Source organism: Pyxicephalus adspersus, chromosome 4 (assembly GCF_032062135.1).
Source record: "Pyxicephalus adspersus chromosome 4, UCB_Pads_2.0, whole genome shotgun sequence".
NCBI classification, from domain to species: domain Eukaryota; kingdom Metazoa; phylum Chordata; class Amphibia; order Anura; family Pyxicephalidae; genus Pyxicephalus; species Pyxicephalus adspersus.
Window position 1 is genome coordinate 108811240 of NC_092861.1, and position 23195 is coordinate 108834434.

The following is a 23195-nucleotide window of genomic DNA, read 5'->3' on the forward strand; positions in this document are numbered from 1 at the left end:
ATCCAATAAACACCTAAAGGGGATCGCAAGGCAACACATAAAATGTGGTTACAAACAAGCAAAGTACAAAGTCTTTTTTTGTGCCTGCTATCTATTTTTGGAAAAATAGCATTTAAAAATTAACATATATTATCCAAAGAAAATCTTGCCTTTGTAGGTTTATTTATGCAGTACTAACATCTCCCACAGTACTTTACAGGTTGCAAAGTCATGTCACAAACTGTCTCAATGCACAGTCCAATGTCCCTACCATAATCATATATCCTCAACTCAAGGCCACTCAACTCATCCTCAAAGTCCAAGGCCAATTTGTGAGAAAACATAATAACCTACCAGTTTTTTGATAGAGTGATCACAGAAAAAAACAAATATAGGGAGAATATACCAATGCCAAGCAAATAGTGTCATGGCCAAAATTAAAAATAGAATCCTGATGATGCAAAGCAATAGTAATAGCCAACAGGATAGATTAGAAACATAATTACATCAGAAATTAGATAAATAAACAGATGGAGAGAAAAGCAAATTTAAATTTTAAGGATGAAGGTTTTACTGAGGTTTACACAAAAAAAAACAACAACTACCAAATGCACGTGTAGGCTGACTTTAAATAATGTATGTTTACGAGACTAAAAATCTCAATTTATTGTCTATAGCCACTTTTTCAGAATACATGCAAAATGATCATCAAAATTTAAGTGATTATCTTAAACACAAATACATAAGCCGTTTAGAAAATCCAGACAGTGGATATGAAAGTTATTAATGGTGTTAGTACATAAGGTGATATATAGAATGTCAAGCAGCTACAATAAACATTTATCAGTATGGGTCATTTGCAAAGTCTATTACAGAGAATTGTTGATTTGCTACAAAGGTTTAACGAAGATGATCTAATTTTAAACCTGGATGCTATGCAAATAATACAGTTCCATAGTAGAATGAAAGTAGCAGGGTTTTGAGGTTAGAGTTTCTAAAGATGTTTCTAAAATGTGCTATACCTTCCTATTCCCAGTGCACCGTCTCCCTTTTCTATTAGGTGTCACAGGTCAGGTTGGCTGGACCTAGCTTTTGTAAATGGAAAAAGCATGTTTCTGGTTTAATTGGGTACTATTGTCTAAAGGTAGTTTAGCATAAATCAGTTATCAGCCTTGCTAAAGTAAAACACCAACATTTACTGTGTATACTAACAAAAATATATGTCCAGTTAGCTATTTTTACATTTAACTTCATTTAAATTGTTGCACCTCAAGATTGTTTATGAATATGTAAATAGATATGTCTATGTATGTAGAGGTGTGTATATATATATATATATATATATATATATATATATATATATATATATATATATAGAGAGAGAGAGAGAGAGAGAGAGAGAGGTATGCATAGGTATGTGTATAGGTGCAGGAATGTTGAAACCTGTTTTTCTTTGTACTGGCCATCTGGATCACCTAGGGGATGTCCTATCAGTGGTCAACCAAGGAACAATAAACAAAACAAATAATAAAACATGTCAGTACACAAGATCTAGTTCCCATAACAAACTGGTTACCAGTAGGACCCTCAAGGTGCAATTAATCCATCAAGCCAGAGTGGGCAGAAGATGGATGCATAATCAAACAGATGGGTTGGGTTGATAACCCAGCTGGACCTCTGGTTGACCCTTACATTTAGATTCCAGCAAGAGATTCTTGTATCAAATTTAGTTGGGAGGTTCATCAAATGACAGTAACCAATCCCAATCTAGTGGGGTGTGTGCCAACTGATGGTCATCGTACCAAACACACCCACTAATCAATCAAGGAGTCCCAATGTTACCTAATGGGACTTAAATATATAAAAAGGGGAGCTGGAATAGAACAAAGGAAGGGGAATGATGGGAGCTCTTAGGGAATCAGGCTCATGGAGTACCCATCAACATCCATACAGGTAGCTAGTACACATTCTTGAATTGCATTCTATGTTATTTGATGTATTGTGTATTACTTAGTTACTAGATTATTACAGGGGTTACTACTAAGAACTTTATGTTTATGTGATATATGTAACATTGATTGAAGTTCCTATGTGTTTAAATATCTGACAATATTGCTGTGTACTTTGTCTTACCTTGTTTTCTTAATTAAACGGTTTGAATGACTAGCTATTATTTGTGCATGAACCTTCTTCTTTAATTGAATATCTATATGCATTGATAGGAATATAATTTCCCTATTTATGCAGATAAATAGATACAAATATACCCTAAATAACAAAATGATATAGCCTAGAAGCTTTTCAAAGAAGACCAAAAAAAAAAACCCCTAAAGGAACTTACAAATTAATGTCTTATCAAAGTTACATTAGGACTAATTTGGGTACAAGTCAATTAACCTAACAGTGCACAGGAGCTCAAGAAGGAAATCCATACAAGTAATAAGCAATCAGTGTTAGTAAGACATGTTTTTTCCATACATCAAAACAGAGATAACGTAATTATCACTTTTAAAGAACAAAGGAGCCAAAGGAATACTCTGTGAAAATCCATGGAACCAATTAGTCAAAAGGTCATTGTCACTAAATGTTCCACAAAAACATGAGAAAAATCAGATAAACAAGAGTGTTTTTATCCAGTACACAATCATTTGTCTTGTAGTCTTTCCTTCTTTATAACTACCATAGCTGCAGTCTTAAAGTGTAACTTGACAATAACAAATCGTGAATTAGAACTAAGAACAATGTATATCACCACTAGCATTATTAGGAGATATCATGATACCTAAAATGTATTAGGATGTCTAAAACAAAAAAGTGAGCAAAATAACAATGCTACAGAGATCAGCAAAATATATAAAAAAAGGAAAATAAAGCATTTAGAAAAAAAGCTGACATAGTAATGTATGGTGATGCTAAATTTGAAAACAGCATGGCAGTCTTTTTAAACTTCTGTCCTTGTTGGTTTCCAACAGTGGGTATTTGTCAAATAAAAAAATACCTTTCACGCAATTAGACATATTAATATCAGTGTGTTTGTTTAACACACCTGATGTATACAAGGCATCATGTGTAAATTGCACTATATCTGTCATATGTGAAAGCCCCGAAAAGATGAAGATGGCACCTCTGAACAGCAAGAATGCTCTTTACTGCATACATATTTATGAACACAGTGATATACTGACAAATGCAGTTTTCTGTGTAGTAAAATTTACATAAATGTGTGAGGAGAACCTTCCTGTTATCCAAACATATTGCCGTGATTAGGAATTATTAAGAGCTGTATACATATTACTAAAGTTGAATTTCAGACACCCAATGAAATGTACAAAAAATTGCCAAATGGTTTTCCCAATGAGCTTATTAATAAAAAAAAAAGTTTAATTTGTTAAAAATGCACTTCCAAGATTCTTTTGACCATTCACTGCATTCAAAAAGCAGCAGTGTAGAAGAGTAGGCATTGCACCTATTCTGCTGTTCTGCTGTCAACCTATGACAATGCAACTGCTTTACAAAACCTACTGATCCAGTAAAATGTTGAATTATATGATGGCCCAGAAAAGATAGTGGTAATGTAAATGTAGAATTGCATCAGTATATGCCACCTTTATTATTATTAGGGAGTTACTCATAAGCATATGGTAGCTGGGATGTGACTGGGAGTACTTTTTATATATTTAACAGGAGTGTAAGGCATTAGACTAAAAGCATAAGAAATAAAAAGCTTCCCATTAAAAGTTACTGTGATTTATCAGTACCTAAAACAGGCATGGCCAAAGTCCGGCCCGGGGGCCAATTGCGACCCGTGTTTTCAGATTTCCACCAGCCCGCAGCCTCTGTCATAGAATCATAAAATAAAATCAATATTATGTGGCCCACCCACAAAAAAGCTATTTTATATTTCATTAGAGTTGATCAACCACCTTGCAATTATCAGCCTGCTACTTGGCGGGCATAATGGGCAGGACGGGAGTCCCCATGTGTGCACAGTGAATCCCCTACATCAATATAGTGGTCGAGTGCTGTGCGGAACCCGCATAGACCAAGCCCACTCTGATTCCAAAAACGTGCTCAGCACAGAGCCCGCACTGGCACTGGACTCTGTGCACAGGGAATCCCTCATGTCACCCTGGTGGGCGCGAGCTGTGTGGGACCTGCGCAGACCATGCCCTCAGTAACCCTGAGTAAGTGCTGAATGGTGGGTCCCCACACATTTTTACCTCACCAAATTTGGCTTTCTTTGCAAAAAGTTTGGACACCCCTGACCTAGAAGGTACAGGCCAGTAACATTATCTACCATACTCCATGTATGCTGGTAAAATTAATAATGCAATAATAATGCACTAATTATGTTATAGTTGTAATTGGAATTCATCTGTGAATAATAAGGAATAATTAGAAATGAGATGATTTTGTTGTGATATTGCCTGTCATTAGATGTAGGTGAAAAATAATGACAACCTTTGCACATTGTTACTGGCTGCAGCTCTTTTCTGACCGATGGCAATGATAATTTGCTATACGTAGGAAAATTTTGTTGGAGAACAGGAGTACTTTAAATGATCTCTGTATTGTTCTACTTTTTTTCTATGCTTAAAATGATAGAGAAAAAGTTGGAATATATATTTTTCAAGCTACTAGAAACTGCAGCATGGGCTTTGTGTTGGTGACAGATCTATTTTAAAAGATCTTGTTATGTTTTAAACTTTATCTACACTACTTCCATGACTCACCATGGATGCCTAAAGCAAAGATACCATCACCGCTAGCTTTGAACTCTGAGAATGAAGTATGGTTTCAGGCATAAGTATAAATATACCTGTAGGCCAAAGGGAACATAAAGCAATCACAATATACACCCACCTTGTCTGCTGACATATTTATGAAGAACAAACTATACTGAAAACAGATCAGGACTTCAAGCATTATTGTTGTCATAGGCTGCATTTGGATTATTAGATATTTTTAGGATATCATGACAAATCTTACAAATTTCTAATATAAAAACATATTTTTCATTGTAGTCAATACCCTGGAGCTTTATTCAAGAGAAACAATAGACATTTTGTATTATTTGTAAATAAGTATTATTATACATCATATACTTGATAGAAAACAGACTAAAGCAAATACAAAGAGAAGCAGTTACACAGAGGATTCACTGCATATTATTCACATTATGTAAATTAACCCCTGGCACACCTTACAATAATGTATGCAATATGTAATTCCTTTTACCAGAATGTCAGGTGGTAAATGACAAGCCAGAGATTTAAAGTAGCATTGAAGGATACAAATGTTGCTGCGGACACAGAATTACAAGCAATTAGGTTGACAACCCAGATTCTATCTTACAGGCCTCTAAGGTTATTTCAGGCCACACGTAGACTTAAACACAGATCCAAGAAAGATTAACTACCTACTGAACCAATCAGAAATATAATTGCTGCTTAGATGAAGGCCACTATATTTATCCATCTGGCTGTGACAAACAAGTTAAGCCTCATACAGACATCCAATGGCATCAGAGAATTGTTGCTGGAACTGATCATTTGAAGTGTCAGGTTTATGAATGAGTGCTGTACATACAGCACCATTCTGTTCACTGGTGAGAGGAGGATGAGGATGAGCAAGTGGCACCCTGCAGTCTTCTACTCGACAGAAGGGAACATCAGTAATTTCCTATCAGGCTTTGAATGTCGTCCGGGGACCATTGTATACATCAGATTTTCATCTGAGATGAGCATGACTGTTCATCTCGGGTGAATATTATCTGACGTGTGTACATAGCTTAAGACATGTAATTGATTTTCTTTCCTTCGTTCTTTCACTGACAATTTCATGCTGCATGTTACCTATTTATGTATGATTGCACTTTATGAAGACCATTCCACCTAATGCGGTATTTATCTGCTAATAAATGTAAAAAGTAAACACTTTTAAGTCACTTGTTCCTAATTTGCCTTTTGGCACCTTAAATTTGTTATTTATACCCAGATAAAATAATATTTAAAGTTTTTCAGTTTAAACAAGATAAATAATATATCAGTTGACCTCTTATTCATTCACTGACATATTAAAGCAGACATTTTACTAAGAGATTACAGTATGTAAACTGACATTTCTAACCTGCCTAATAATACCTAATTTGTGTCCTAATCCTCTGCCTTTATTACCATCAAAATTACTAACCCAGAACAAGATTGCAGCTCAGGGAGCAAGGAATAGAACAAGTCCACATGCTCTGGCATGTTTTTTTAACAACCGGAGAAGGGTATACACAAAAGATGAGAAATGAAATTGCTGATGAAATTCTACTGGAAATGTGTTTAATATTAGAATCCTTGATGGAAGGCAATGGCTGGGCAATAAACAGGCATGCATTATTTTGTTTTAATGGAAGGCTTTAGTTCTATTTCAAGACCATAGCAATGTTCTTGTCAAAGCATAACCCAGTTGGTGAAGTTCCAAATATGCATGGCAATTGTGCAGTAATCAGCAGCGCCCTCATCACCTGCCTTGCAGGTGAACATTTCATTCTACAGAATCAAGAAAATGGAATGTTTTGCATGTACCCTCGAATAACAATTTGCACCTAATCATGGTAGTATTTTTTATGAACAAAGCCATTTTCTTTACTGCTGCAGTTTATTACCAATAGCAGGAACAGATAAGAGTCTTCGCTATTTGACATGGCAAGATTTCAAAAGCAAGCTGCCTCTGTGCCAATCTAGTGTCACTGTGTATATGACTCATTTGCACTCAATATAGTCCCACTGGTAAATGATTGAGGAATAAAAAATAGTGTTTATTTGTAGGATCTGAATAATTTTAAATAAATATCACAGACAATACTTTCTAAACATAGATCATTCCCTGCTGGTAGTTTATTTAGAAAGTAATTTAAAGTCAAAAAGCTCTGTTCATTTAAGTTTAACACACTACATTAACAATGATTTTCTTTGGAATTCATTTACTATTCTGTGCCTTTTTAGGCACAAAATCCTATTTTTTTCCTCCAAAACAATGAAAACACTAAATAGTTTATAGTACTACATACAAAATAAAAACCAAACCAAACAAAAATAGTATAATCAACATCTTGCAACAAAAATATGAATTATTTTATTTTTGACATAACGGTATGTTAGCTAAATACCTACCCCATATTTAGGTAACATACACTGGATGAAAACATTAGTTGACATTTCTTCCAATCAGAATAATTGTTTTAATGTACGTCTGTGTAGTCAAACCTATTTTAGAATAAAGTAGAAAAATTGTTTTTTATTTTTGGACCTGTGTGCAGTTGGAAAGACTTCCATTGACAGTTGTCAATAAAACAAGTGCCCTAATTTGCTGTCTCAATTATATGTGGCCACTAAAAAAAGAAAATCTACTCAGCAAAATCTAGACAGCAATAAAACTAGACAGAGGATCTAACCCCTCTAAACTATATCCAAAAAAATCAAACAAGTGACAGTGGAAATATGTGCTACAATGAGCTTAGCTCACCTGGATCTCTAAATCAATAGGAAAAAGTGTGTCTGATTGCAAGCCCGCATTCAAGTTGGTCATATAATGCAAAAAATATAAGTAATACCCGTTGTTTTTACCAGTAATGACACTGACAGTTTTTTGTGATTAGTAGTGAGTCTTAAAGGGGGATCTCCAAAATCTATAGAAAAGACAGTGGGAGGTTAAGTGTAGAGGATTTTTAGACATAAAAGTGATATAAGGGGTAAGATTGGGGGAACACGATGTGTTTGCTCCTGTTATGTTGGTAGACATTGGCTGTGACTGTCATCAAAGACATAGAAAACCCCAAAACCAGCACATGGGAAGTGATGTAAAATATTTTTGGGTGAGCAGATTTGTTATATACTATGGAAGACTTGGTAAGAACCTAGTGAGTAGGCATACTTCTTCTATGTACCAAGGAGGGTGATTAGTTTTGAGTAATTTTTTTTATTTTTGAAACATAATTGATTGCTATATCTTAGAATCATGGTGGCCAACCTGCAGCCCTTCTGTACTTTTTGTTCTGAAGACAGTAGTCACTTTTCTAGTAATCTCTAGCAATCTCGTTTAATATATCTGCAGCCTATGACTTTCCCATGAAGTTTGTCCCCAGCCTTCAGCATTTAATTTAGCATGTTTGCAGTGTCTGATCCTCTCCTACATTATGTCTGCACTTTCTAACCATCTCTTGAAGTATATTTTTAGTATTTGGTCATCTCCTGTAGTATGCTTTCACTCTCTGGGACTTACTTGTTATATGCTTGCAGTCTCAGACCATCACTTGCAGTATGTCTACAGTCTAAGACTTTCTCCTCAAGCATGTTTCCAGTTTCCAACAACTCTTTTAGCATGTTTGCATTGTGTTGCCATCTTCTGCTTCACTCTCTATCCATCAACTACAGCATGTCTGCACATCTGTCCATCTATCTACCTGCAGTATCCTTTAATATGCAAGCAGTCTCTGAACATCTCTTGTCTGCTGCATGTGTGCAGTCTCTGACCATCTCCATCAGCGTGACTTTACTCTTTGACCATTTCATGCAGCATGTCTGCAGTCTCTGATCATCTATTGTACTATATTCACAGTCTCTGACTATCTCCTGCATTCCGTGTAACAAGCCCGTAGTCTTTGACCCACTACTTTTGAATGTCTGCAGTTTCTGGAAGCTTTCTAAGGCATAACAAGTGCCTGCTATTGTATAAATAGATATGTCCTGAAGATCTCCTTTGCAGCTACACAAGTATTTTAATCATTGTGTTGTTTTATTTTATCATTGCAAAGAACATTTGTGTTTCTTTATTTACCACATTTATTTGGGTATTGTATTAAAATTTACTGAAAGCAAACATTTCTGTGCATGCTTTCAAATCTCTAGAGTTTGAGCATTTACATATTTCTTCCTTGCAGATGTACTACACTGACACATTGCATTATCTGTGCATTCCTGCCAGTCTGGTAACCAAGATGTATCAGACTGATATCAGTGTGTAAAGATTTAAAACGCTTTCCACAAATCTATTGTGAATGTAACCTACTGCATACCATATTACCCCTGTCAAACATGATATACTATCCAGCTGTGCTTTTTATTTTTAGATATGTAGATCAATGGAACCTGTGAAGAAAGATATAAAACTTCACTATACAGTGACAACTTCATGGGTATTCTAACAAAGCATTTCACAAGCAACTCAGTCTTAGGTTAAGTACGCTGAAAATCTATTTTGCATACCGCATTTTAGATGAACATCAACAATAAATGAAAAGAAATGATGGTTAAGGAAATGAAATTGGAGTTTGAATGATAGCTTTGTATGAACCAATTTAAAGTGGTGTGGATGCTATGAATATATAATCATCTTGAAGCACTACTTATATATTAATTGATGCTATGGGTATGGTATGGGACTTGTATGTGGGCAGAGAAATAAAATGCTTGCAAACTCTGCTGGCATTATGACTCTTTAGCTTCATGACGAACTGAGGGTAGTCTGAATACTGAAGGTAGGTTAAAAGGCATTACTGATATCCCTAGACAAGGCACATGGGCCAAATCCGGCCCGACTGGCCGTTTTATGTGGCCTGCGGTGATTGTACCGCATCCAGGTGCCTGACAATTGCAGGAGGACCCAGTCCCAGAAAGCTATGTAGATGCAAGGGGGTCCGCACAAGTGCCTGACCCCTCTGAAGGCAGAAGAACCTCAGTTGCTTCTTTGCACTCCTGCCAAGACCCAGCAATAAGGATGACTGTGCCAGAGTCCCAATCCTGCTGCCAGTAGTATGCTGCTGCTGCTCCAGGTATGGAATCTCAGTGGGATACTACATTAGAAATGTCTTCAGACTAAGGGACATAGGCCTCCACCTCAGTCAGTGGCTCCCCTGACATAGGCCAAGAGAGGCCAGGATAAGTCAGGTACACCAACCTCAGAATAAGCTGCTAAGAACAAAAAAGCAATCACTCCCAAAATGTCCAACAAGGGAAAAGTTGGTGCAGAAGGGGGACAATTTAACCTCTCTAGCTGTCTAATTCCGTCCAAAAGCGGTACAATTTATTGCATAGAAATTTATTTTTCATTGTAGGCTGTAATTCTTAGACATAACTCACTGATATTTAATACATTTAATGAAACATTAAATAACAAAACACAAAAATCTGTAAAAAAAAAAAAATATATATATATATATATATATTCCTATTACTATTTCCCCTGGCATGGGTCATCTACATGAACTAATGATAATCTGATAAACTGATACAGCCATAAAAACAAGGGGAGCTCCAAACTTTTTTTTTATGTTTAATTGCAAAATGATTAGGCGTTCTGTCAAATTTTTACTCTTGTCTTTGTCCGACATAATTTTTTTTTTCTGTAATGAGGGGAAACTCTACATTGGGAAAAAAGCAATGTGGAGATTGTAAATCCTCACTCCCAATAGGTAATACTTTTATTGCTGTCTGTGTAAACTGAAGAACACCTTCCTAATGGTATGGAGATGGAGGGGCATTCTGTTCTCTGTACACTTCCTGCCCTAGGGGAACTATGCTGCTACCCTATAAAGTACAGTGACTGGTACCTAGTACCTAGGACAGGGTTACTGCAATATATTTTTTCAATTATTGCAGGGTTATTGCAATATATTTTTTTGTAGTTTTTTTTGGTCTAATAAAAGGCTAAGCTAATCCGCCCCCAACTTATTGGCATACAAAATCAACTATGCTACGCTGGTAACTTTGGCAGAATGTAGAGCAGTTGAAAGTGATAATTCAGTTATAAGTCACTTTTTACATGTTTGTTGCATGTACAGAAATAAATACCAAATTGTAGCTGTTAATGCATAAATTATTATATTTACCATTCTACAATGGGAATATTTTTGATACCTAAAAATCACCCATTTTATTATTATCCTCCTCTGGAAACCAAGAGGATGTTATATTATTCCGCTGCTTATTTTATTACTGGTATTTAGATTTAGATTTCTTTATTTACACTTTTTTTGCTCCCACTACTACCAACTTTATGCAACAATGTATATTAAGAATCACTGACAGACCTCTTGGTGCTTGCACGTTGATTCTATATTAAAGCTATGCATATAAATCAATTACAAATGTACAAAGGTATTACTTCTGGTAATCTTACTTATAAGATATTTTTCCAATGTAAATGAAACTGCTACACAATTTTTATTTAAGGCCTCAGACAGACAATAAATAAAGCTTTGGCTTACTGATTTATAACAACATCTAAATGCAACAAATAAATTAGTATATAGTGTATATTTTTAGTATATAAAATGCTTCACATGTGCGGTTTGGTAACAATTCACCTTCCTACTTGTCTTTTGGAACAAACATATATTTGGGTAAAACTTTTTCATCACGTTTACAGCAGCATTGCTTTATTTTAAAATAAAAAGTGTTCTTGTATTGTAATGTAAAATAGATTAGTATTTATGATGGATGACAGTTCATTCTGCTGTTTTAGAACACTCAAATATAAGTTGATAAATGTTATTCAGGGACACTAGCAGAGTAAGTTATAAAGTAGTATAATCTCAAAGCACAGCAGATATGAGCCTCTCAAAACCAGAAAGATGCTAAAGCTGCTTTGACTTACAGTGAAAGCTAAATTTTAAGATGTGCCCTTTGCTTTATGAAACACATATATAAAAGAAAATGTAAAAGTCTGCATGGACAAATTGTATGAAGTATTAATTGGTAAAATAAATTAGTCATCAAATTAGGGAGTGAAGTGAACTCTAAAACCACAATATAATTTTTATCATTAAATGAAAAAATATAGATGAAGTATTAATAGTAAAGCTGGCCAATTACAGTATAATCTATACATTGATTGCTTTTGTGTTGATGGACATTGTAACAAATAGTTGGATACATTTAAAATAGGTTGAAAGCAGCCAACCAACCAAATAGCAATGTAAATATATACTAAATAGTTAAAGTTCAAAGAATTTAACAGCTGATATAAAAAAGTACAATATAAACATTTTGGGCTAAGATAAAGCTACTGTGAGGCAAAAAAGGTGAAGGCTGCCATACACAGCAGGTATTTCACATATCCTCATATGTTTTAGGTATGAAAACACACCTACACTAAGCATTGGGAATTCCAACAGGATCAACTCAGTACAATAAAATAGCCACTTGAACAAATACCATTCCTCGGCTTGGAATTCACAGTTGGATAAAATCAAGGGTGTACCATGCTGTAATGATCACCCACTGTGAATTTCACAGTATACATATCAGTAAAAGACAATCCTTTTAGTTTTCTCTAGGCTAAAAGTGTACTCCACAATGTACAGTATGGTCACATTAATGGGTGGCTAGTGTAAAAGTTGGTTGTTGGGTGAAAATTGTGAGAATGTAAGATATGAACTGCACCTGAACCTAAATTCTTCTATTCTGTAAAAATGACATGAACCCAGCTAAATAAATTACTATATAAAATATCATGTCATCAAACTGTATTCTTGGTTTGCTTTAACAAATATAGTATGGAATTCCTTTCCCGTTATTGGCATAGGTCACAAAGCATCACTATAAAGGAGGACCTTGCTAGAAGATCCCATGTCAGAAATTGGGGGCTGATAGCTTAATTAGGATTATCAGTGGGTTTTCCGCTGACCAACATTTGAATGAGGAAATACCTCTACTCAGAAAAGCCAGCCCAAAATGTTTTATTTGTACTGGTCTAGATTGCTAATTCCTTTGAGCCTCTTAGCCCAAATTTGGAGTGGACAAAGACAGAAACAGAACATATTATAGTACATTACAGAAGGTTACTACCTCTGATTGAATTGCCTCCTGCAGACCCATCAATTAAATTTGAATCTACTTTTTAACCTGGTAACATAAAGTAATTTGGATAGGAACAAAAATTGTCCCCAGTGGGGATAAACAATAATAACCTAAAATAAAAATGTACATGGCAAAAAAAAAGTAGTTAGCCTCCTTCCAAAACTCACTAATGGGCTGAAAATCCTCTCACAATTAAATTAGTTTTTAAAACAACTCTTTAATTCATTAACTGTAATTTTTTAAAGCTCATAGTATATGTATAAGGGGAAGAGGGGGAAAGAAAGAGGTTTCAGGCTCAGGAGGTTTTTGTGCAAAAATAAATCAAGTGTGTATTTTTCAAGTTACAATTAGTACATACATCAAAGGTACATATTATTTATTTTAGGCTCAATATCCAAATGCCTGTTATTGTCACAGGGTTTGGATACTTTAATCTAGACGTAAGACTCCTTTCAATGTCATACAAAGTACATATAAAGATTTAAAACAAGGTAAGAAGGGGACCTGTTACGGTCGCATGATTCCCAACGCATTTTGCCTGTTATAGGTTTCTTCAGGGGTAAAAATTTGCAGAGGTTGTATGATTTCTATAATGTACAAATACAAGATATAAACATATAACATATAGATTTTAAAGATTATTGAATCTATATGCTGCAATCTATATGCTATATGTTTATATCTTGTATTTGTTACACACAAATTTGCTCCGTCGAATCCCGTGTTTTTCGGGTCGGGTCTATCCGAATTCGAACAGCCATATTCGGGTCGAATAAAAGGACAACCCGAATTCGAACACCAACACTAGTCATAACCATATATATTTGCTACAAAAAAAAATTGCAATATGGTGTTATTGAAAACTACCTTTCCAATTCATATGTGCTGTTCTAATTTCCAAAAAACAAATGAAATATGAAATCAAACATGGCAACATGGAGGGGTTCTGTATGCTATTGGCTTATGGAAATGCAATCAGAGATGTAATTTCACGCTTGTGTGAGTGGTGCACTGATTTACCCAGAGGTTAGGATACAAGTCAAACTTTAAGCATTCCCTGTATTTGGGTAGGAAAATCTTGCACTGTAATTTTATTTACCAGAACACCATTCATTGGGAATCTCAGTTACGGTGAGACACTCTCAAAGGGTTTTACATATTAAAGCATAATAACTGATTGGGAATTGCACCCTACAAGGTAAAACAAACAGATATTTCTTATATAACGTACCAATCTGCTACAAAATCCCCTAAAATTTTTGCAATGAATACTGTTCACCCTGAAGGGAGTACTTAATCTAAAAAAAAATCAAGTTACAATTTAAGTACCTTTTAATGACAGACCTACAACAAATCTGATGTAAAATAAATCAAATCAAATAGAGGCAGAAAAAAAAAACTTCTGATAATGCAAATTGTTGAAATGGTGCTGAATTTGAGTTTTTACTATGGTTAGTATTGGCTGGCATGCATAGGAAATTCAATCTAGCTAATTTTATTACTTAGAACCAGAATGACGTAATATTCATTGCTTGTCTATATATCCACTGCTTAACTGACATTCAACTTTATGGGTCCCAAGATAGTCTTTGAATCTTAAAACAGCATAAAATTGTATACTTCCAACAAAGGATCACTAGTTGATAAACCAATGGAAACATTTTATAGTTGAAAATAAATTAGTTTTAACATTTTAAGCTGTGAAACCAGCGAGAAATAAAACACTAATGCATTCAAGAGGAAAAAGAATCTAATAAATTAGATGTCATCCTATAATATTACTCATAAATCCAAGGTAATAATAAAACATGGTACAGTATACTTTTTAGTAGGACAGTGAATGACACAACAATAGTGACAATAATTGAAGTATCATTTTGTATGTTTTACTACTAGAACACACCTTCAAAAACCATCAGTGATTTATTTTATATAAATTCTAGTTTTAAAAAGATAAAACAAAACAGAATGGAAAACAAAGGATAGTTAATCATCTTAGCAAATGTAAGGCAATGTAAGGCATTTTTCTATAAACAGGTTGTAATTCTGACCTATTCACTCTTTAGAACAGCAATGCAGTATAAGTAATCCACTTGAAGAATATAAATTCTATTATGCTGATTCCAAAACTGTTTATATATCTATGTGACATGCCACATTATGCCTAGTCAATCTAATATGTTGATTGCTGATAAATACCTGAAAACTGTTTACTCCTATCAGTGGTTTGAGGAAAAAAATACATGATATATTTTTTTATTAAAACCATCAAAGGGAAATGAACATCAGCACACTCCAACACCTTGGGCAGTCAGACCTAGAGAATCTTTTACCAGAGTGACAGAGTATTTATACATCTTATTAGATCATACACAAAACAAAATTTCAGTGTTCTATAGTAAATAATTTTTAAATTTATGTAGTTTATATAATTTTGTTGGAATTACCAAGAAGTCTGTAGAACAAGATTTGCTTCCCTTGGTTCTGTTACTACAACTGGGAACTTTAATATGATAAACAGTATAGGCCTGATTTATTAAACCTCCCCAAGACTGGAGAAGATAGCCTATTAGGGAAGAACCTAAGTGATCCAGCAAACTTTTTACTTGCCAAGGATTTTTCAATATATTTAGTGTATTTCAGGTTTGCTGAATCTAGAAAGACATTCTCATTAAATTGGCTCTAGTTCTTGTGATACAGGAATTGGAATAGGCGATTTTACCAACAACAAATGTTAATACAGCATAAATATTATCAATCTTTTTTTACAGAAATATGAGTTCTTCAAGAAGAAGTTGTTTAAATGACCCTAATGTATTTTGTTACATTTGTGGTGAATATTCCAAGCAAAAACAGAGAAGAAAAATTACAGAATTTGTGAAACAAGCATATCTTGTATATTTTGGTATTAAACTGGGGGACCAAAATAAGTGATGGGCTCCCCATATGGTAAGCATGCATGAAAAACTGGACTGAATTCTGGACTTGACTCTTTTGGAATCTTGATACTGCTTTTTCTGTGGGCTCCTGGCTTGCTGCCAGCCTATCCCCAGACACCATCCCTTGCGTAATAAGTCCTGGGGGCAACTGTGTGCTGGGAGATGCAACCAGTTCCCAGAGGCTGAGAAGTGCTTACTAAAGGTGAAGACTGCGGTGTTAGGTTGGGGGACGGGTGTCTGGTGAGGACTGGTGCTGACCAGGTCCTTACAGTGCCGCATGGTGCTATTGTTCCCATACCAGTGTTCAGTACATTCCCTGATATTCCTGTATCCGACATGGAGGATATACAGGGTTTGGAGTGGAATCCAGGAGATAGCAGTGGAAATGAATATGAAGGAAGCGTTTGGTCAAACCAGCAGTTCTCCCAGGAAGAGGTCAATGATTTAATATGTGAGCTAAATCTGTCAAAACAAGCATCTGAACTTTTAGCATCCAGGCTAAAAGAAAAGAATTGTCTGCGAAGTTAAAATAACGGTTTATAGGACAAGAGAGGTGACACGCCTACCATATTTCAGTGAAGATCGAGACTTTGTGTACTGTTGTAACATCCCTGGACTACTAGCCTATATGGGAGTACCAGAATACCGAGCAGAAGACTGGTGGCTTTTCATAGACAGTTCCACTCGAAGTTTGAAATCTATTTTACTGCATAATGGCAACTGCTATGCATCAATTCCAATTAATCACTCAACAAAATTTATAGAAAAATATGAAAATATCAAAATGATCTTACAAAACTTTGCTCTTAAAACTTTAAAAATGTGGGTGTGGATTTCAGTGAGGAACAAGGGGAGAGGTTACATCAAGATGTAAAGGTGATAGAAGAAAGGTATCAGGGTAGATGGGATAAACACATGATGGCAGACTATTGCTGGAGCCTTCAACGTGATTGCCCTGATCATCAGAATAAAACAAAATCATAGAAACTGAGTTTTTCAATGATTTCTTTGTGATTAGTTCTGTAAATATACTGTAAATATTATAGAATATATTGACATTAAGTATTTCAAAGATTCATTTTTTTATAGATAGGCATATCTAGGTACATTTTGCTTAATTTTCATGTTTTATTAGTTTTCTATGGGGTTATTATTGAGGTTATTATTTCAAAAACTAGAGCCAATCGAGCAAAACCAATACCATATTTGGAATCTGTGCATCAAACATAACCTAAAATTACTTTAATCTGTTTGGCAAGAAAATGTTTGTTGACCAGTGAATAGTCTGCTCAAGTCTTGGAGAGCATGAATAAATTAGGTTCTATGTTTGCATTTAGGGGCTCTACTAAGGGAGTAACCTGCACCCCATATGTTCACATACATCAAAAATACATCATAAAAAATAAGTCAGTAAATATTTTATGTGTGCGTTAACATTTACTACTTACTGGATCTGATTTATTAAAGCTCTCCAAAGCTGGAGAGGATACACTTTCATCAGTGAACCTGAGGGATTCAGCAAACCTGAAATATTTGGTCAGTATGATGGATAATGAAGCCAAACAGCTAAATACACAACTGTTTACCTGTAGAATGGGTAACAAAAGCACCAACCCTTGTTCTGTTTTATGCGTGACAACATAATTTAGGATCTAGCGATGCCTACAATAATTGTCCTTGCAACTGTAAATCTACCTAGATCGTCAGAATGGGAACTTTTCTTGCAAGCCTAATGAGGCTAATAATACACTTAAATGGAGTTATTCTTAAACAACAAATAAAAAAATCTCACTAAGAACAAATATAACCTATTTTGCTCAGATGTAATGTAATTAACATGGCTCTAAAATATTACATTACAATTACAAATAAAATTCAATAGAAGAGTTGTAAGCTTGCAATATAAGACACATATTGTTAATAATTCGAGGTACTGTAAAAAAATATGTCCGAAGCTGTGATTATCATTTATGAAAAACAACTTGCTTTAATGATATGCCAGAGTGTAATACCTGCATATCCAATACAAAAGCACTGAATTTAGGTCTATTAAAGAAAAGACAATCAGACAAGCAAAACAATCGGGTACACATAAACTATATTATACAAACAAATTAGCAATTACTTTTTTGTATTTGTTGACACCTCTTAAACACAAAAAAGTTACTATACTTTCAACTTATCCTTAAGTATATGAAAAGTGAAAAGTATACATCTGCAAGAAAATCTAAATGTTTATCCTTATGATATAGGCCTACTGATTTTGACCATGTTTTTAATGCTTTTAAATGCTTCTTACATCCAGTTTCTGTCTACATGAATGCACTTCAACAAATGGAGGACTTTGGTTACCAGCAGAGATGCACTTAGAGTTACCACCTGGACAGAATTTAACTTATCAGGACAGTTAATCCGCTTCAGTTTAAACGCTGGGTATAAAAAATACTGGCACATCAAGGTCCAATATTTTATTATTGGCTTACTCCCAACAAAAGTTTGGCAGTGACACTGCAGTAGGGGCACTACAACAAAACAGTGGTAGCACTGCCTTCTTTCCACCTTCTACCCACCCACTAGTTCAGCTGCAGCATTATTCCCTTCCCTCTGCCAACCTATAGTCCCATTTGTAATGATTGCACAGACCCCCTGGGAAATGTTGTCTGTTGCCAGACCGGATCATTCACCAGGCAGGAGCCTAGGGCCCCGTGGATGTCCAGGGCCCAGCTACAACCTTCATACTCCTTAAGTAAACCAGAAGCAATTAGTTGGAGCCGTGCATCTTCATGTCACTTTACAATAAAAAACTTGCAGACAATAGTTTTCTTTTAAGAGCATACTAGTATACAAAATATACAATAAAATAAGGAGGTTTCATTGGTGCCTATTGCAAACCTTATCAATCTAATTTTAAGGGATGGGGGGGAGCTGCAATCCTTCCTTGGGCACCATTCTACCTTAATTAATCCTTGTGTGTCAGGTGTTTTATAGGACTATATTGTGCAATATTACAGAGGCATAAAAAGTAACTACAGAGGCATAAAAGTAACAAGCAGAGGACAGGAGTCTTCCTTCTTGGCACATGTACACATGAGGCCTGGGGGTTCCCAAGGCTTGCTAGCCTGACAGTGTTAAATAGGTGTTGTTGTATACTGGGCTTTCCGAGGGAAAATAATGGGGGGATTGTCTGTGCACTGCAATGCATAACAGTGGGTAATCTAACTACATAGATGGCCAGAATGATGTTAAATATGCCAGTCTAACAAAAGCTGCTCAGGTTCCATCCCTGGCACAGCTGCATATCTAAAAAAATTATTACCTAATTCTATTATTACCTTTTGGGATTCTTCTATCAGTAAACATATTGGACACATAAGCAAAACACACAGATCAGTAATTGTACCATGAAAAGAGGTTCACAAAGTAGTTTAAATGGAATATGTATCTGCAGCAACAACAACATCAAAAGAATAAACAATGATATTTCTGATAATATTTGTCAGAATGGATAATCACTCACATGCTAGTTTCAAATGCCCTGCTAAGACATTTCTGTGCGCTCGCATATAATCTGTAGTTTATTGGTAGCGTGTTTATTAATAAATTGATTCCTCACATAAAACAAGATGTATACAACTCAAGCACTGGTAGATCAGTTATGTATAATCAGGGCATTGCCTCTGTTGACATAAAACAGCTTTACTGTTGAAGCAACACATGAGAATGTTGAACTGTGTTTAAGTCGCAACTGGAAATGTTAAACACAAGTACTAAAGAGAAAGTTTCAAAAGCAGGGTGTAACATTGATACAGCAAACCCCTTCAAACAGACTGACAATGCATTTAAATAAGAAGAACATATTCTCATATTGTAGCTTAACTGTTAAGGCTCAAAAATGACATACTGTACGTCCACTGAATTCCACCTTGTGTAAGTCAGGTCAAAAGAAAAAATAAATAAGAAAAAACAATTACAGCAGTGCCTCTCTGCAACTTAGAAAATAAAACAAAGCTACCTGTACTACAATAAACTAATCATTAACAGTTTATATATTTATATTGCACATATTCAGATAATCAAAGCATCAATGCTCAATTTATTTATTAACATCTACTTTGAACATATGTTTTGCTAATTAAACATTCACTTTGCCACATGACAATTATAGCAAGTCAGACCTTATGGTTTTAAAGGTGTTTAGTATTTATTTCAAAATAGCCCTTTAGAATTTCAGGAATATTCTTATACATTTATAAGACCAAATGGTAAGAATAAGGTCTATTTATGATGACAACATTTTCAGAAGGAGCCAGCCAGAAGAGATTTCAGTGTCAATTCCATGATGAAGGTTATAGGCTGTCAGCATGGAACACAGCAAGGCCACTAAAAAGCAGATCTATAATACTTTTCAAAAGACTCATCCTTAGTACATTTCAATGCAAACTAGGTACAATCAAACAAACCTTTCAAACAGTGAATATTCACAAATGGGTTATAGTAACTCGCATACTACACTCCCCTTTCTCACACTTACTCTTATTAAACAAACTCTTATATTTTCCCTTTAGACAGTATTCAGTTACTCAATGCATTGTATTAAGGCACAATTAATTTTCAGTGTCAATCCTGAAGCCATGTCTTACTATCTGTACTAAAAAGGGGGGGGGGGGGGGAACAGCAAGGAGGCGGCTCCCGTAGTTCCTAATGTCTCCTGGCAGATCCGGCCGGCAATCCATGGCTCAGGAGCCGCGGGTTGCCGGCCAGCATTAAGCCGGATCAGCCAGGGGGGCGTTAGGCCGGAACGAACTACCGGCTAGGCCGGTTCAGGCCTAAAGGCCAGAGTTTGCCGACCCCTGCTGTAGACAGAGGCTGATCTGAACTTCTAAAGTAGGAAATACACTCATAATCTGCCTGACTATGCAAAAACTACATTAAGCATTTCAGTTCTTTCTTACAGACAAAAATTTAGTGGGCTCTCAAAATATTTAAAGCCAAACTGTCACCATGTTTTTTACCTCATATAAAAGACTGAATGGTGAACACTGAATGGGAAGCCTGCAGCTTTCTGACATATGTCACGTATCCCTCCCTATTCCTCTACTGCAAAAAAGTGCCCAGTGAGATTAACACTTTTTATATATATATATATATATATATGTGCAGTGCGTATATACACTGTCCGAGCTATGGATACTTTCATAGAGGCAGAATGGAGAAAGGCTGAGCTGTATGCTTTTTAAAGATAATAACAGCCCATTCTGCTTTCATTTAATACCATGATAAATAACCTTGGTTAAATTACTACAAAAAAGTCTGAAAAAAAACTATATTATTCTGCTCAGTACATTTGCCTAGAGTTTGCATTTGTTGTTTGCAAAGTAGCACACTATATAATGAGATTTGTAATGCCCAAGACAGAGAGCAGAATAGGCTTAATCAAAATTTGGGTAACTCTTTAGAATAAAATTTCACTATCCCTCATCAAATTCATATTGCTGTCTTGTGTGAATCTTTCTATTATGCAAGTCTATGTATGGAATACAAACAAAGACTTTCTCCCCAAAAAATCAATGAATAGTAGTCCTTTTGCTGGAGGAACGTTTTAAATAAAAGAGCTTTAACCTTTGCCAAAGTCGAACAATGCAGATAAATGAAAAGTGATACAGAAATCTGTTTAAAATGCCTAAAAGTAATAATTAATGAAAAACAATTTCAGCAAGATATGTAATTTTGTTTCACAAGGATGCGGAAAAAAGACAATACACTTCTCCTAATATAACCAAACAATGCTGAAAACACTATTCACCATCATCCTCGTTTTTATGAGAGTACCTGAAAATATCTGGTTTAAAAACAGACACACATTCATTCCCCTGACTACAACTGGATGGCTGAAAAAAATGTTTTAAAGCAAAAGTAAACCTCAACGTAAAAAAAAAATTGTGAACAGGCAGGTTCTTTTTTGCAGAAGGGACATATGATCTTGCTCAATTGTTAGTATTCTTGTTTTTTTAAGGATAAACAGGTGGCATTTTTGGCACCAATTGGTAACTTTGGTGAATTGTTTGTCTTTTAAAAAGTAAACAGTTTTAAACTGTATGTTTTTATTTTCTTTTAAAACCAAAAATATTCATACACTACGGGCTAGGACTTTTTCATATAGTATTATATAAACTAGCTATATACACAGCACTATATACACTAGGGTTATGTAAAAAGAACTATATACACTAGCTCTTAATACAATATATAAACTAGTTGGGGGTGTGAGGGTAAGTTATGTAGTTGTCCTTGTAGCTTAGCAAAAAAAAAAAATCCTATTGCACCTAAGGCAAAAGTTCAACCCCATTTGTTGCAGGTATAACCTTTTTTGGACCCCCTTTCTGTCAAAGTACCCAAGTTGGCTCTCCCTTACGTCTTCACCCTCCTGGGCCTAATGTTCATCAACTACCTTGATTTACAAAAGTATACTGATGGAGGAAAGGATATCTGAACTATTATCTAACTGAGAGTCCCAAGTTGGCTCTCTCTTCTGCCTTCCCTGTCCGGGCCGTAAGAATGACTATCAATTACACTGATTTACAAAAGTTTACTGATAGATGAAAGATTATCTAAACTATTATATAATTGAGAGGCAGTTAAGACCTTTTGGAATGTTGACAGCTAATGTCCAATGTTTATGCTGTTTCTTTTTTGTGCAAAAAGACATTTTACAGATTGATCACCTGTATGTGTCTCGGTCCTTTGGTGATATTCCAGTGTTAACATATATGTTAAAATATAAATAGGTGAACACTTTCTTAAATTCACTTTGTAAACAAACAGCCTCCACTATACTTTAGTAAATCAAATCAAATTCACTTTATGTGTTTAAAGCCAGGCCCCTTCACTTACCTTGCAGAAGTCATACTGTTGTTGCACAGTGGGAACATCTCCACCAACAGGCATTTGCCTTTTTAGCTCTTCATCTCTGATGTCTAACCAACCAATCAGTTCTTCCAAGGATTTTAGTAACCAATTCCATTTATCGGCACTCACCTCCAAGTGTGTTCTGCAGTGACAAATCAAAAGTCATAATTATGTATGTCTTTGAAGCTTGATACAGATTCATCAGATTCTATCACTTCCAATCTTAGAGGTCTGGAGCCTAAACTAAAATCTTAATATGTCTAGAAAACCCCTATAATATCAAAGTAAATCTAAATAAGTTACTTCAATTTCTGTTAATTCATTAGTACATCCACATAATGCTAGAAGATAAAAATGCATTAATGGCAGTTATGGGACACCAGCTGAATAGTACAATGTATACATTATAATACATCTACACAAGTTACACATAGCTGACTTGGGATAATGAGCAGTAACAGGTATTGTTCCCATTTTTTGTGCATTACTAAGTAATAATTGACACTGGTTACTGCTAAAGCCT

The 23195-nt window shown here is 35.2% G+C and overlaps 1 protein-coding gene across 1 annotated transcript in view; it reads right to left on the minus strand.

The window, feature by feature from the left end:
* UTRN (utrophin) overlaps window positions 1–23195 on the minus strand; it is a 393317-nt gene that overhangs the window by 116754 nt on the left and 253368 nt on the right. The window contains exon 54 of the mRNA XM_072410243.1: window positions 22658–22814. Within this exon, the coding sequence (XP_072266344.1) occupies window positions 22658–22814 (157 nt within the window). The remainder of the gene's footprint in view (window positions 1–22657; window positions 22815–23195) is intronic.